Source organism: Microchirus variegatus (genome assembly GCF_963457635.1).
Source record: "Microchirus variegatus genome assembly, chromosome: 4".
NCBI classification, from domain to species: domain Eukaryota; kingdom Metazoa; phylum Chordata; class Actinopteri; order Pleuronectiformes; family Soleidae; genus Microchirus; species Microchirus variegatus.
The window spans coordinates 18057235-18073738 of NC_139805.1; the positions used below are offsets into that span (position 1 = coordinate 18057235).

Here is a 16504-nt window from a genome sequence, read left to right on the forward strand (position 1 = left end):
ATTGTCATTATTTTGATGTGCTACCTCATTATTATTTTGCACAAGCAACTCATTCTGGTTTAGAAAGTCATGTTGAAAGATTTCAGTTTGCCAAGTCACCATTTTGAGATACATTTGTGTCACTATATAATGTTGGAAATTCATTATTTCAACATAGTAAGCCATTGTGATGAGTCTATGGTGAGAAAGGGTCTCATTGAAGTGAATGGATCTGGGTTTTTTTTTTACGCTGTGCATGCGTGAATAGGTGTTGGTTACGTGCTCGCTCCCGCGATTAAACGCAAGAGCGTGTGCGCTCACCGCCGCCTGTTGGTCTTTCACGGTCGGTGACGAGTGTTATGAAAATGGCTTCGACTGTACCCGTGAGTACGAACAACCGGAGAAGATGACGGTGTTGGGGTTCACAAGCCGGCGGAACACCGAAGTGTCTTCTTTAAATACGTAGGTAACAGTGAAGAGAACACAAACAGGGCGTCAGCGGAGGAGCGTCTAAAAATATAACCGACTACTACATATTTTCGTGGGGCTGAGTGGGGAGCCACTATGGAGGATATCAACTCGAATATCAACGCGGACCTGGAGGTGCGGAAGCTCCAAGACTTGGTGAAAAAGCTCGAGCAGCAGAACGAACAGCTTCGGAGTCGACCCACGATGTTGTCCGCTTCCTCCGGATCGATGTCCGCGAACCACAGACCGCTCAGCGCCGGCTACGACTCGTCGTCCCTGTCAACTGGGATGGCAGCCGGTCTGGCCGGCTTCCCTGGGGTGGGGTTCGTCGGAACGGCAGGCTACGGTGGTCTGCTGGAGAACAACCGCTGTTCGAGTCCCAGACGGTCTTACGACGGAACCAGTTTTAGGAGATCTTATGGATGTGAGGGGGCATCGGCTGCTGCCACGAGCATGAACTCACTCTACTCGGATGTTTCGGACGACAGTTTTAGGGATGAAGGCGAGACGTCAATCCTAGATGAAGTGGAAATCTTAGATCTGGAGGAAATGGATTGTCTCAATGAAGACGAGGACAGCTGGTGAGTCTTGGGACTGGGAGGTCTACGTCTTGTCTCTGTCTTCAGTCCGGGCTGACAGTTTTAATTGCTCGGGCACAGCTGCTGTACGCCTGGTAAAAACACTCTCATTTTGTAGAGTAGCTCAAATGTGAAGTCATGTCCACTGAAGGAGCCTCATTGTGGATCAATGACTGAAGGAGGTTGTTTGCCAAGTTATGTGGGCGATGCCATGTTCATCTACCAGTGTTTGACCTCAGTAGACCATGAGGTGACACTTTCTATCAAACCCATGTCTATCATGCATGGAACACTTCATGAATATGCTTATAACGCATCTATAGTCGTCTATATAAGCATAGCTTTGAGTACTCAATGAGTGATTAATGACACAGCCAGTTTTTTTTAGAGGCTGACATGTAGGTTTTCTTTGGTGATTTGTAGAAATTGATGTCAAGTTTGTCTGATTTCTTACCCACATAATGATCAAAAATGATATAGTCCAAATTATTTAACTTAAACCTGTAGTACGTAACTTTTAAATAAATGTCTGCTACATTGAATGCTGAGAAAGCCTGTCAGCAAACACATAATGTTAAATAGTTACTGTTCACTTAAAAGAGGCAGAACGACATCATCGCACTTTTCCAAACGTTAGCATTGCAGTCTTAAATAAATATTTATTGAATAAAGCTCAGTCCTATCCTATATGCATTTTGAATCTATAATTAAAAAATAAGTACATGAAAACAAGTAATCAAGATTTTACTTTGTCAAAAAAGTTTCAGTGACAAAGCAGTACAAGAGAAATGTGTACATTTATATAAATAAGTAATAACTGCATGTTATTGACAGCAGACCCTAGTCATTATGAAATACATTATCGTGACTGATATTTTACATTACTAAAGTGTGTTCATAACGACATAGGCGTCATAGTGCGTATACGTGCTTGTGAGTGATGTTAGCTGCATCGTACCGCATTAGTATGGTCATAATTCATTAAAGACATGGGATTCACAGAAAGTGTTACCAACAACACAATGACCTGCGTGCCTCTGTCAGGACCCCCCAATCATCTGTTAATTTGGACAACTTTGGTCACATGCTGTGGCAGATTGCAGGAGAGGAGTGTGTGCACACAGTAAAAGTGAATGTTGTTTTCCTGCTCAACAATCATGTGGGAGAGGTAGCCATGGTTATATTCCTCCTCTAAATTCCCTGTCAGCACGACAGTTGGCACACAAGCTACCAAGTACTCTCTGCAGCACCAAGTGAGAAAGGCACAGAGATGAGAATTAGGAGTGTGAGCTCACTGGGTAGGAAAGAAAAACTGATGTCCATCAGTCCCCAAAATGACCATTGTGTTTACAGGGATTATAGACCATGGATATTTATATCATTAAATAGTCATGTGCAGTGTCTTGGCTACAAAGATACTCATGTAGGCGACATCGTAATAACATCCAAATAAACCTATGTCCATCTCTACTCTTCTTATTCTTTCATCACTCCAATGTATTGTAATAGGTAGTGATCTTTTTTCTTTTTTTTAGAAAAGTGATCTGAAAATAATTGAATCTTTGAAACTCAAGATTATAATTGGATATGTTTAAATCTCCCCCCTCATCTCATCCTCAAGATCCTGGCAAAGAGAGATGGGCTTATAGGTCTGATAAGATAGGACTAATAAGGCAGTTATTGACTAATCATGAGTGTAATGATGGGTTACTGATACTTCTTATTACCCATCTTGTCAGAAAGGGTTTTCTTGATGAGTATCTATCTTCTATGATAATGGCACTGCAATGACTAGCATTTTAAAACAAATTATTGACAGTTGGCTCACCCTAACCTAACTATTAAGTAGATCATGTTTGGCTGAGAGCCAGCAGACAGGATCTGACAATGGTATGTCTGGTTGACTAATTGGTCTTAAAAAAAGATAATAGTAGTACACATACCTAACAATGTTGGGTTGTCATTACAAATCCGATCAGTAACACTGACACTAGCCCACAGGAATGTGACATGTATGGAATAAGAGTGGGCACATAGATGCTGCCAATAACTATGTATATTTTGAAAACTCCTATTATAGTGTGTGAACGATAGCTACTGCACCTCTGCCTCCTCACTACTCTCAGACATTGATCATTGTGCTCTGGCTGTTCGTCTGCCCTCTGGATCAGATTGATATCTGAGATTACTCAGTAGTGCCCAGCTCTCACCACCTCCTGTCATAGACTCCTGTAATCCTCCAAATAAGCCTCAGGCTGGTTTTTAAATGCTGCCTGCCATTTCCATGGATACCTATCAAGCTCAACTTCTCCTGAATGTGGACTTGACATTTTCTACTCTTAACCTGATTAAGACAATAGATTGGCGAAGTCATTGCCGTGTAAATAGCATTTTCTGATCATCTAAACCTAAATTAGTCCAACCTCAGATAAGCAATAATTAGAGTAATATATGGAGTAATCTGATTTAAATAACATTATGTAGACATGTAAATATGTTAATCAGATAAATGTCCTGTTGGAGTTGTTCCTCATATTTATATGTTACAGATGCTATCAGCAATTTATGTAAATATCATAAATTAATCTGAATAAGCTCTCATTCAAAACAAGGTCAACAGTCAGATTATTGGGGTTCAGGTGAACTGCAAAAAATATTTTTTTGCAAAGACACTGCAATAATTTCAGAAAAATTAAATGTGTTTAAAACAGCATTATGATGACGTTGTGCAGTGCTGCAGGAATACACTGGCCCCAAATCCCTGATGGACCATGCACAGCTTTAGTGTTCAAATAAGACCTGTTAGATCAGGGCTGGACTACATGCTCTATGTTATGTGTATGACTACAAAGTTAATGTGTGACCCCAGTTTCCAGGCTTATTTTGCCTCTGTATTTGTCTGCTTTTTAGTGTAATAATGCTTCAGCTTTCATCATGAAAGCCTTTCTCAGAGGCTGCAACAGGGCTGACAGCTGCTGACTAAGATTCCTCCTCTGAGTGGAAACTCTTCTCTTCTCATTTGAAGCTTTATTATTTCCCTTGATGTATTAAGAGGTTTTGATAGTTTCAATCGGTGAAGTTGACAAGTCCTGAACCCAGAGACTTATTTTCCACCCTGACAAGATTAGTGCTTGTGACAGTTGTTCATTTTAACAGTCTGCTGGAACAGGTGCTAAAAGTGGCTATGTCCTCATTGCTTATGGTAATCCCAGAGACAGAGACCACTGGTTTCAAAAATTATATCTGCAAGTCACAGAGACCCTCATTGTAGTATGAATGGAAGTGTTGCCATGTATGTGTCTATGGAAATATGTAGTGGCACTCAATGAACTGTGTGTTTTATATACCATCGCCGTGTTTTTCCAGGCTCTACGAGACGAAGCTGGACAGTCCCCTGCAAAAAGCCTTGAGTCCAATCGCGTGGTGCCGCCAAGCACTTGACAACCTCAGTCCTGAGATGGAATCTGCCAAGCGCTCCCTCATCCACAGACTGGACCTCACCATGTCAGGTACACAATGCCGTCACAGTAACAACACTGATACACTAATCTGTTTGAGTTGTGCTATTTTCCCAATGCAAGGGTAGATCACAGCACATCACTAACACCGTAGTTAGCGTAGTGACATAATTATACTGAATGGTCATTATAGCATTACTAAAATAACTAATCTAATGGTGGCACCATAGTTTAAAAAAAAGTTACACGTGCAACAAACTACATATGGATGCACTAAAAACAATAGCAATTCACCATGTCTATTGCCTAATCAGATTTGTGTCACTCTTTGTTTGAAGGGTCAGTCATAAGTCAGTCTTTGTCGTAACAAATCCAATGTAAAATCATTGATTTTAAATGGATAGAACATCTAAATGCATTATAAATCTTTTTGACTAGATAAGAGGGGGTCATACATACATGCTCTTGTCACTAAGCAAAAACATACTAATTTATTACACTGATTGTTGTCAAACACTCACAATATAGATTTCTCTTTGTTTTTTTGTTTAGTTTTTTAAAGGAAGCTGAGCTAGACAAATTAATTTTATCTGTTTACAGTTGCTGAAGGGTAGAGGCAGTAGTTTCATAACTGGTTGGCAGACACAGACACAGATCAGGTGATGTAAATAAAAAAGACTCACTAAAAGCTCCAGGGTTCAGGTTGTTGAAGTGAGAATACGTGTGTGTGTGTACTCTGAGGAGACTGTAAGACATGAAAAGGCAAAGATATACAGGTTATAATCTATTAAAGATCCGTTAAGTATAATACATACTTTGTACTGCAAAACATTTAATGTTTTATGGCATATGGTTGCACCCAGCTGCTTAAGAAAGGTACAATACTTGTTTAGTTATATTTACAGGTCGCCAGGTTTTTACTCTTTACTCTTTTACTATGATGGACCAAATTTTTCCTGACATATTGGTACCAAAAATTGTAAACTGATTCTCGTCAAGTATGCAACTACTGCTATGGTGAAAGATCTGCCCATTTAATTGTCTATACTAGATAATCTTTGGCTTTTGACCCTTCATAATCATACAGTAGGTGGTCCCTTCCTCTTTGAGGTGGACAGGCTTCAAATCCTTGCAGCTTAACTGAGAAGGGTCGTTTCCATTTTGACAGTGGTATGTCCATGTGACAGTTAGATCATGTTGAGAAATAGGCAAAAGGTTGCTTACTTGGGGGGGGGGGGGGTTGTGGCCTGTTTATGGATCTTAGAAAACATATTGCAGCTTCTTTTCCTTGTGTTTCACAAATCTGATTTTCCCTCATCAACATATCAATGGTAGAAAATCAGATCAGGTTTTGGACAGTAAATCTAATTCAAATCACATGTTGAAAATTGAGCCTCATTTTTTTGAGACTCTCTCCTCTTCATAATGATCTGCATGCACTGTATTGTATGACCACTGGTGAACAAAGCATTAAGGCGATGCTTGGTAAACAAAACATCCCGTGTATCTAGTGGTTGCCCCACACTACAAAGAACAAGCAGAACAAGCCACTCCACTGGGATTGAAGAAAGCAAGCTCATCAGTGGTGACATCATGACTGGATAACGTCACCCTCTGTGGGCCTGAAATTATGTCTGATATCACCTACTCCCCTCACTCCTCTACTCAGTTGGCCCTAATGCTGTCATCAATTCCATAGATGGTTACAAAAAGAGATAAACTAAATAACCTCAGTGGAAAAGATTCACTGTCCATGTGCTTAAAGCTTTTATATATTACAAAATGCCAGCACACAGACACCTTTAACTCTCTACACTGTGAGGGAATTTGTGACTCAGTGAACAGCAGACTCACCACAGACACGCCCTCCTGGCCTCCAGCTACCGTGCCTCACATGCAGTCTCTCTCAAGAGCATGGAAATCCTGTTGCCATGGCGTCCGTTGAGTTTGTGTCAAAGATGCAAAAAAAACTTGTGGAAGCCTGGAGCAAAAGTGAAGACTGTGTGGCATCTGTGAAGAAGAACAAGAGATGTTGTCTGTGTAAAACATTATGTCTGTGCCACCATGAGCAGAGAGAGCACACACCTACAAGACATACACACATTCAACATGACTTTAAGGTTTCTGTATTGTCCAACTAAGCCGTTTTTTCCTCTATGCACACACCCTTGCACAATCTTAACCCCAGATGACGTGTCTGTATTATATAACTGACAATTGAGGGAGGTGACTGTGAGATAATGTAGTTGACTGTACTAGTTAATTCATTTCAGACAATCTTGATAAGCAGTCTGAACACTTTTTACAGAGTGCTGCTCTGTTGATTCAGTGTCATAAATATGACCTTCCCTGTTTCTGCTCATAAAGAGGCTTGACTTTTCCTTAAGCTCACAGACTGCACACTCTGTGTAAGTTAGGTTAACTCCTTCACACATGTTTCTGCTAGCATTGTCCCTTCTTCTTTGTGGTACAGTTCTTTATATAAACCCACTTGGACTTCTCCCGACAATTTGCTTCAAGCTCTCTGCAGCTTTTTAAGCCATTCTTTCTGTTATTATGAAGGAGACCATAATGCCAAGTTTTGTCCTCAGTTTCCTCTTGAACATTTAAACCCTACAGGCTTTCATTTTCGATCAGGATGTTATGTACCGCCTCACTTAACTGCCCTGAAGTTTCCTCTGGCTGCAAAGCAAAGACAGATAGTTCTCTGACACAGTCATGTCATGCAATAGCAAATTACATCAGTCACAATGAACAGAAAGACACAATCATTCTCTTCTTTTGACCCCTCTTTTAGTTTTAGGACATGATCTATTTTGATTATTCCCTCTGCAGCAGATTTTTTTGTCTCTTTCCACTGACATTGTGCTGGTAGGATTAGTGAGAATCTGCACTGTCAGCTGAACATCGCTCAGCTGTTTAGTTGGACTCATTAGTTGGACGGGGCTGCAGATCCACTCACAGGCCAGTTAGTATAGTATATATAACAATAAGATGAAGATTTTCCAGATCATAAATAGTGCAGTATCCCTGCTTTATTGTAGAAACACATTCAGACACACACAGAGATGACGCACTCAGAAACATTTTTGAAATTCAAGATTTTGATATTCAAGTCTGTTGTCCTGTCTCTTTTTGTAACTCAACAATGGGCAGCACATGTTTTCAAAGTGTTGCACAGTGTTGTCGTCATGTCCTCAGTAGCTGACACATATTTATGGATGGTTGACATAGTCTTATTTCCTGAATAATGCAGGACAGGGTGCAGACCAGAGCACCAAGAGAGGCAGGCAGTGAAAGGAGCAATAAGGAAAGAGGAGGACGCTGATGTTAAAAGGCTCATTTCCAGTCAACACTCAGCTGTGTCAACACATCCAGTCAGAGAGGAGCTAAACGGGACGGATGTATAAACAAGTGCACAGAGATAAACAAACCATCCCAAACCCCAACCAACCACTAACCAGTAACCATCAGCCTCTCGATGTTCTGATCTAATGACAGAGACCATGGACTTCATAGACTGGAGCCTCTCTGACTGCACTTCACTTGGTTTCACAGAGAATAGCATTGTGCGTTCATTGACTGTGCGCACAGAATGAATGGAGTGTATTGTTGGAGGTCCCTCCCTGCTAATGGTGTAGGAACTCTGTTAAGGCCACATTCTGCATATGGTTGTAGAAACTCCAGCAGACTGCTAACACACTGCAGACTTTTCATTGAGGTGTTGGCTCTCAGCTCACACAGATGGTGTTGTAGTCAACCAATGGGATGGCAAACAAAGTATTTGGCCCTATACAGAGCTGGTGTTAACATTGATTGTGAATGGTCCAATTACATGTGTTAAGTAAAGGTCTGAACAGGTGGTTTTATTCTTGTTTTTTTTCACCAATCAGCATTCATAAATAATTTATTTGTATCCACTACCACCACAATACTGGTCAACACATTATTTCTTTTTCTAATTGTTAAAAGTCCTATTTCAGCAGTGAGAACAGAGGTTTGACACACTCCGCTTATACTGACATTTTTTCTCTCTGTCAATCTACAGCCAACAAGCACAGAAACCTCTATGGGAGCCCCTACAACCAGCAGGGTTATGGAAGCATGTACAGCTCAAACGCAGCCAACAGCCCTTACAACAGTGGCTTCAACTCCCCCTCCTCAACCCCCAGCAGAGTGCCCATTGTCAGACAGCAACTAATGCCCGGTAATGCAGGTATGGGGCTAACTTAATAGTTCATATACAAGTACAGGAAGTGCTGTTAAATGTGTGTCAATTAAATGTGAGCAAAACATCTTCCTCGCAGTACAACAACGAAACACAACCCCTGAGAGGAATCCTCCAGCGATAAGTCCACAGTCGTCTGTGGACAGTGAGCTGAGCACATCAGAAATGGACGAGGACTCCGTGGGCTCTTCAAACACCTACAAACTCAACGATGTCACCGATGTACAAATATTAGCACGAATGCAGGAAGAGAGTATGTATCTGTTGCACTGATTTTAAGTCGTATTGCCAGTTTTCTGAGATGAGACTGACAACTGTTTGTCATCAGGTTTGAGGCAGGACTACGCTGCAACAGCGTCCAGACGGAGTTCGGGTTCTTCCTGTCATTCTTTACGACGCAGCACCTTCAGCGACCAGGAGCTAGACGCACACAGTCTGGAAGATGACGAGGAAGCGGTGCACCCGGCCTTTCACCTGCCCTCCAACCGCTTTAGCCCCTCCCCCCGGCACTCTCCCCGCGCCTCCCCCAGGAATTCGCCCCGCTCTCGCTCCCCCGCCCGCTCTATCGAATACAGTCACGGCCGCGGCTCGCCACAGCCCATCATCAGCCGCTTACAGCAGTCTCGCCACTCTTTGCAGGGCCACGGGCACGACCTGCCAACCAATGTGGTGAAGAATGAAGGTAAACAGAACGAGTCGAGGTCGATGAAGTAACAGAATAAGTGTTTCATTTTTAAACTAACGCTCTTCTGTGCTGCTGTTATAGAAAAGCTGCGTCGCAGTCTTCCCAACCTCTCACGCTCCTCGGCAGCAGTGGCAGCTCAGGCTCCAGAGCCCGTCAAGAACAGCCGCAGCTGTGAGTCCAACCTGCAAGTGCCAAACGGTGGCTCTCCTCGACACCAGAGCCAGTCTGCAAGTGAGTACTGTGACAGACGCATACCATATTCTACAAAACACACAACCCTGCCAAAGTTATAAACAAATCTGTTGCTGACTCACATTGATTATTTATATCACTCTGTTCTCTGCTGCAAGTCATTGTGCTGGTGTAAATCCCTCTTGCTACACCTACAGTGAAAAAGCTGCACTGCTTTGGTGTTTGGGGTTCCTCTTCACTGATTGTGTTCACCTGCAATATCTTTTTTTCTTTTTTTGCATCCTTCCTCCTATTGTAATGGCATAACTTTCACTTCAAAGAAGCAGAAGTAGTGCATGGCAACAGTAACACGGAGTTCCACAGTGTCAGTGACACTCATGTTGTTTTGCCCTGTACTGGGAGATAAGAGTACTGGTGTTGTCTGTGATACAGAAATGCTAATCCTGTCTGTTTCTGTAGAAAAAAAAGGACTGGGGTCAAAGGGCAGACATCAGCTGGTTAAACATGCAGTGACTGACCTTTTCCTGTCTCCAGCAGCTCTCTGCTGGACACTCAGTTCCTATGAGCTGATATTTTAGACCTTGTATGCATTAGAGCAAATATTATTACACTTAATGGTCTGTCATGAGCTTTGGCTGTACTGAGCATGTAAGACATCACACTTCCTGCCGCTCACTTCACTGACCTTTCTTCTCTGTAAAGCATGTGAAGCACAAGCCTCTGTTTCTCTGTGTGTGCGCTGAGACTGGCGGATTGGCTGTTAAGCACGACAGTGGCACTGGTTCCCCACCTGAAGGACTCTGTCTCTTCATGCACAGATGTGCATGTGAGAGTCCTCTAGTGGCCTCACACTGGTTCCTTTGGCTTTCAATGCCGCACCGGCCCCTTTCTACTACCCACAATGCTGTAAAACTGAGAATGATGTCTGACTTTCATGCTGAAATGTCCCTGTTTTCCAGCAACAGCTCAGCTTCCAAGATACTCCACCCCCTCTCGCTCCTCCCCGAAACCCAAACAGCACCTCCAAAGCCCAACTGCCCTGCGAGGTAACAGCCTGATCCTAAACCAGCTGGAGGCTGAGACCAATCTCACACACAGAGACACATGCACTCTTTATGATGTCCTTTTAAAGTCAGCTGCTCGCGTCCTCTCAGTTTGGTCCACTGCTGCACGTCAGTCGAAATTGATAAAATAGTAACTGCATATGTGTGGAGCTGAAAGATGCACAGGTTGCTATGTTTATTTCAGACTGAGCCTGAGGTGACAGAAGTGTTGGCTTAACCTTGGTCATTTTCTTTGCAAGTAAAGATGGAGGCAGTGTCAGGGCGGTTGTTGGTTTGTCTCTGACAAGGAAAAGGGTGTAATGATTGGTAAACAGGAATTAAAGAATATGCTTTTCAGGTGTATTGATCAACCATCTATTTTTTTATTATTAGTTTTTTTTTATATATATATATATATATATATAATTCCTTTTCCAATCTATGTCAACAAAAAGAAAGTCAAGCCGCATTTCTTTGGTGTCAAGTTCAACTAATACAGAATATACAGTGTCCCAACCCTTGCTGCTCCTCCTTGCTGGAGTATGGTTTGATTCTTTAATTCATGTCATTCGTCTGTCTCCTCTACTATACATATATCAGACATTACTGTTTTTTTCTTCCATTCTGGAGTTATCACAATGTTTTTAATAACCAGTCGACATTTTCCAATGCTGTGCTCAGTGTGGCCAACTAATTAGATACACCTCTATACCAATCACAACAACTCATAACACCAACAAGTGTATAACATATAGAGGCACCATACACACACACACACCACAACTTCCCCAAGGCTAAGTTACAGTGGTGGTTAACATCATGCCAATGATTCCTTCCTTTGCTGTGCTATCCTGGTTCCTGGACACACACAGTATCACAACAGGCAATTCAAGTCTCAGGTTTCATGTTGCTGATGAAATAACTGCATTTGCCACATGAGTCAGGTTGGACCGGCGCTCACATTGATCAAGAGCTAAAGTAACATCAGAGCACATTAAAGCCCATTCGCTGGCACGTTCCTGGTCCCAGCTTTGAATAAAGGCCTGTCTCTGTTGTTGTCTTCATCTTTGTCTAGTCCCACTCTCCTGTTGCTTTGGAGAAGAAGGTGATTTCAGTGAGTATCCACTGAGGATTTCTCCCCCCCTTTTATTTTAAATATTGTGATTGTGATCCTACTCCATGGTTGTATTGATGCTGTGCTATGACATACGTGCTGCTGGTTTTCACCAGTCTAACCACTCACTGTGTGTATGTGGGTCATCTCATTGTGTCTAGACTAGTATCACATCATCATCGGCAGCCCTGTTATTAGATGGCCTTACATGTTACAGTCTGTAATAGTCTGTTCACGTCCATTGTAACAGGTTGACTTCATGTGTAGTTGTGTAGTGATGGACATGTTTAGTCAACACCCACACACGTTTCCATGCTTCAAATAGATTATTGTGTATGTATTGTCATTATATTCATATTCAGTTGGCAGTTAACAGATCCATCTTGCTAAAACAAGTGCAGAAATCCTGCTCCATTGAGTGATGACACAACTTAACTTAATTGCTTATTGTTTTGACAAATCGCAACTTTAAGTCAAGCTTGATTTAAAACATACAACAACATATTTGTTTGTATAAAATGTGATTTGTGGACTGCATTGTTTCAAATTCCAATTTCAATTTGTCTCATCACCCTGTTATTTAGCACAAATGGAATGGACAACATAATTAATGTATAACAAATAAGAGTAATACTGTAATGGACCTTCTTTCACAGCAGCCATGAAGACAGGACACAGGAGGACAGGCACAGGTGTAAATAATCAAAAGTCCTCCTGACTACTTGAAGTGTCATCAGTGACACCTGTGCTGTTCCTCCTGAAACTTGTCAAAATGGCTGCTGTGAAAAAGGCCCATAAATTGAATCAGCACTTTTGCATTATAACCAATTATATTTAAGTAGTAGTTATAGCAAGGTGTTTCTAATAAACGGCCAACTGTGTACATATCTTCTTCTCACACTGCTCTTAATCATTTCCACATTGTTGACCTACTGATAACTGTCATTCACAGTCTTACTGTTGTCCTGCTCTGCTTTTCTTTAGTGCCCTCTCCCAGTAAGCTGCGAACCCCTGCAAGCCCGTCCCCGCTGGCCTTGAGGCAGCCCGTGAAGGCCACACCAAACCCTGGTACTGGGTCTGGTTCTAACTCTGGTACCTCCACACCAACCCGCTCCCTGGCTGCTCCACGCAGTGGCCTGCCTCGTCCTAGTGCTTCTGCTGGAGGGGGAATCCCTCTGCCTCGCAGCAAGTTGGCCCAGCCTGTGCGCAGGTATACACACACACATACACACCAGCAGCGACCAAAATGAACAAGTGTTAGTCATACGTTTGTGACCAGTAATGTTCCTACTTTTTGTGCCATGTTGAGGAATTGTATGTTTACATTTCTAGATCCCAACTCCCCTCTTTCTCTGCCATTTGCCGTTTATCTTCATCATTGTCGCCTTCCTCTTCTTGTGTTTAGAGTCTGTTTGCTTTATGATAACTTTTATTTTCTTTCCTTATTCGCCCAGGCTTTCTTCATTCTGTCTCTTTTTCTGTGGTTGAATACATTGTAATGTGTAGTTATGCGAGTAACTCGTTATTTATTTGATTTAAAAAAAGTAACTGCTACATTCAGCTGCTCCTGCTCATAATAAAATAAGTACAATTAGGCCAAGTAGAAGTTAAGTTTTTGTCGTGCCTACTCAGTGTTCAAAAATGTATTTTTAACACCCTGGATTGCAGAAAACACTGAAAAAGAACCTTTGATGCAAAACAACACCTGCTACTTTTAGCTGTTTCTGTTTATGTAGCTAGTAGAAATATTACTATTCTCTCCTCTTGTTTCTGGAAACACTGGAACATACACTACGGACAAAAATATTGGGTGTCTGACCATTACACACCAACAGAGATTGTAGTGACATATTTGAATACATTTATAGGACTTTGAAGTGTTTCTTTGGGAGTTTACGTCCATTCATTCTGTAGAGAATCGAAATTGGAAGCATAGCATTGTCCAAAATGACTTAGTATACTTAAACGTTAAGATTGTGCCTCACTGAGATAAGGGGCCGAACCCAAAGTTGGAGAAACAGGTGTGACTTTTGTCCAGTGTAGTATATGTCTGTATGTGTTGTTATTCTTCTATTTATTTCACTGTTGTTGTTATTCACTTTTAAAATTCTCTTTTTAATTTAATTGAATGCAATGGTGAATATTTGTGTGAACTCTAACCAACATTAATCTGCCATGTTTTTAGATCTCTCCCTGCTCCTCGGACATACAGTGGGGGTGACAACTGGAGAGAAGGTTGTTACTGAGAGGGGCCAGCAGAGGGCGCTCCAGTCAAACTATCAACACATAGGAGGCAGACTTTACAACATGGCACTTTATCTACCTACAGAACTTTTACAATGAAGAGACAAAGCAAGTGACTGTGCCCTCCCCCCACCAAAAAAAATATTTACGATTAAAACAAATTTTAAAAATCGTAGCAGTCACTGTCCACAGGGCGTCCAAGAGGATTTTTAATTGTGTTTCTCTGGCACTGGAGGGGTCAGGCATGACGTGCAAACCACCCATAAAATGCCAAAGAAACCGGCCCAAGTCCAGCTCCGCCTGCAGAGGACACTCCGCCTGCCTTGGTTTGACTGCAGTTATACGTCACAACATCATCGTTGCCCAGATTTCCCTCCCTCTCCACCCCGTGTTCTTCTTTCACCTCCCTCAGGTTGAAATGTTTCCGCGCATTTCTCTCTCTTTATGCTCTGTGTTTTACAGATGTTGGTGCGTGATCTCTATGATGATGATGATGATGATGATGATGATGATGATGATGATGATGCTGTGCAAGTGAAAATGTCTCGTAATGTTAGAGAAATTGTTGTCTTGCGATACAGTGAAAGCACCTCGGTGTCGGTGTGACGTTAAAAGAATCTTTCCTCCTGTAAAATCAGCCAGAATGTATGCACAAGTTTTTGTTTAGGAAATTATTTATTCAAATACTTTAAGAAGTATATGTCCAAAACATCCATATCAGTATTTTGTTTTTTTAAATTTTGAAAATGTACATCTTGAACCTCAACTGCAAGCTAAATCTCCAAAGCCTTATATTGTTTTCAGTGTCAAATCAGAAACTTGAGTCAAACCCGTGTGGTGAGACATCTGACGTCTGACTTTTAACATAGTTTACCGAGTTATTTTCCCCCAAAGTGCTTCGCTTGATTTAGTTATCTGATGTAACAGAGACTTATATCTTCATGCAGCCACTGACACCAGTGAATCTTTGCTGTTGTTATTATTTTCAGTGCCCTAGCAGATTTATTATCGGTGTGTACCATTATAAATGTTGGCTTTTACCTCTTGTGAAAACAAATCAAAAGGTTTGCCAGTGTTGGGGAAGTTTTCCAGTGACTGGTTGTGGTGGTTGTTCTTAAAATAGTGCCTATAATTTAAAGTTTCACTTGAGTTTGAACTTGTTGATTTGTATTTTTATCATGTGCCAATTCCTCGGTTTGGCCATATTATTTGCAATTTTGCATCTTTGCTTGACTGATTTGCCGGCCTGCTTTGTTTGTTTGTTTTTATTTGTAACTAAAATCGCCACATTTATAATTGCTTTAAACAAATTTAATATGCGCCTTCATATTTATAACTAATTACTCATTCTGTAAATGAATCTATTTATTAAAGAGAGAGGTGCCTCTGTCAAAGCTCAGATTCAGTGGGAAGCCAGAACGAATGTTGCAAAAAGACATAACCACACCTTTTGTGTGACAGTTTTTGTTAATGAACTTTTTTTATATCCACAAACATGATATTCTGTTTCCCTGTGTAAAGTCACATTTCAAATAAAAGCTGAAAATTTGTTTCCTGTTTGACTGTCGTCTTTTTTTTTTAAAACAGTATTAGTAACAAACACATTATACTGACTTAGTGTGTGACGAAATAATACCCTGACCATTTACAGCTCTTCTCTAAGCATGAGAAGTCAGAGAGGGTAAATTATTTTATTATTCACAAACAACCAACTTAAGGCCCTGTTCAAAGCTGCTATTAATATCTGTGATCACAAGTTCATCTGTAAAAAGGTTCAGTCTAATATGGTGTAAATTCTATGTTACAGGAAACACATTAGTGTCAAATACTGTGTGTTGATTGTAAACCTGTAGCAGGTCAGAGATTCATGAGCTGAGACAATGTTTAACTTGTCCTGGGGACGATGCATTTAGTCATGTGGACCTGGGATATTCACTCTCAGCCATTTCTGGGAGTTTCAAGGGTAATATTTGGAAAAGGCCAGATCGTCCCTACCAATATTAGGAACAGGGCAGCGTGTACGTGTGTGCAAATTCTGTGAGTGAGCCGATTAACACACATCTTCTTCTTATTACTATTATTATTATTATTATTATTATTGATTTAATCACAAATAATGCAGTTCTCAAAGTATACTCTTTACAACACTGTGTAAATATGATCAGGTGCCAAATGTGCCCTGGATGTGTTCACACCAGGACTTATTGTGAGTATTGTTTCTTGATGTTCATAGCAGGTCTGAAGACGTTAAAGTAAGCTCAATGGTTCTTACGAGTATACTAATTTGTCTTTATGTCTACACTGCAGGAATTATTATACTTTATATCATATATAAATCAGGCTCATTGAAAGCTGAGATAAGAACAGGAAGCTCTCTCCCTGGATCACTCTGCTGCTTCACTGTCTCACATGTAGCTACCAACACATTATGTATTCTGTACACAAACAGCTGCTGCATTACGTACCTGGAGTCACCCAGTGGTTAATGGGGGACACGGCCTGTGTCTCCGGGAAA

The 16504-nt window shown here is 41.3% G+C and overlaps 1 protein-coding gene across 5 annotated transcripts; it reads left to right on the forward strand.

The window, feature by feature from the left end:
• Window positions 1-334: 334 nt before the first annotated feature.
• slain2 (SLAIN motif family, member 2) lies at window positions 335-15508 on the forward strand. Of its 5 annotated transcripts, none has more exons than XM_083888447.1 (10): window positions 335-1028; window positions 4392-4534; window positions 8532-8690; window positions 8791-8964; window positions 9040-9393; window positions 9478-9627; window positions 10548-10634; window positions 11707-11745; window positions 12730-12955; window positions 13931-15508. In XM_083888447.1, exons 1-10 carry the CDS (start codon window positions 544-546, stop codon window positions 13989-13991), a joined length of 1878 nt encoding a protein of 625 aa, XP_083744573.1. In that variant the 5' UTR covers window positions 335-543; the 3' UTR covers window positions 13992-15508. The 5 variants fall into 5 exon arrangements, with proteins under 5 accessions (XP_083744573.1, XP_083744572.1, XP_083744576.1 ...); XM_083888446.1 differs by having other exon boundaries at window positions 8532-8699; window positions 13931-15507; XM_083888450.1 differs by lacking the exon at window positions 11707-11745.
• Window positions 15509-16504: the final 996 nt, after the last annotated feature.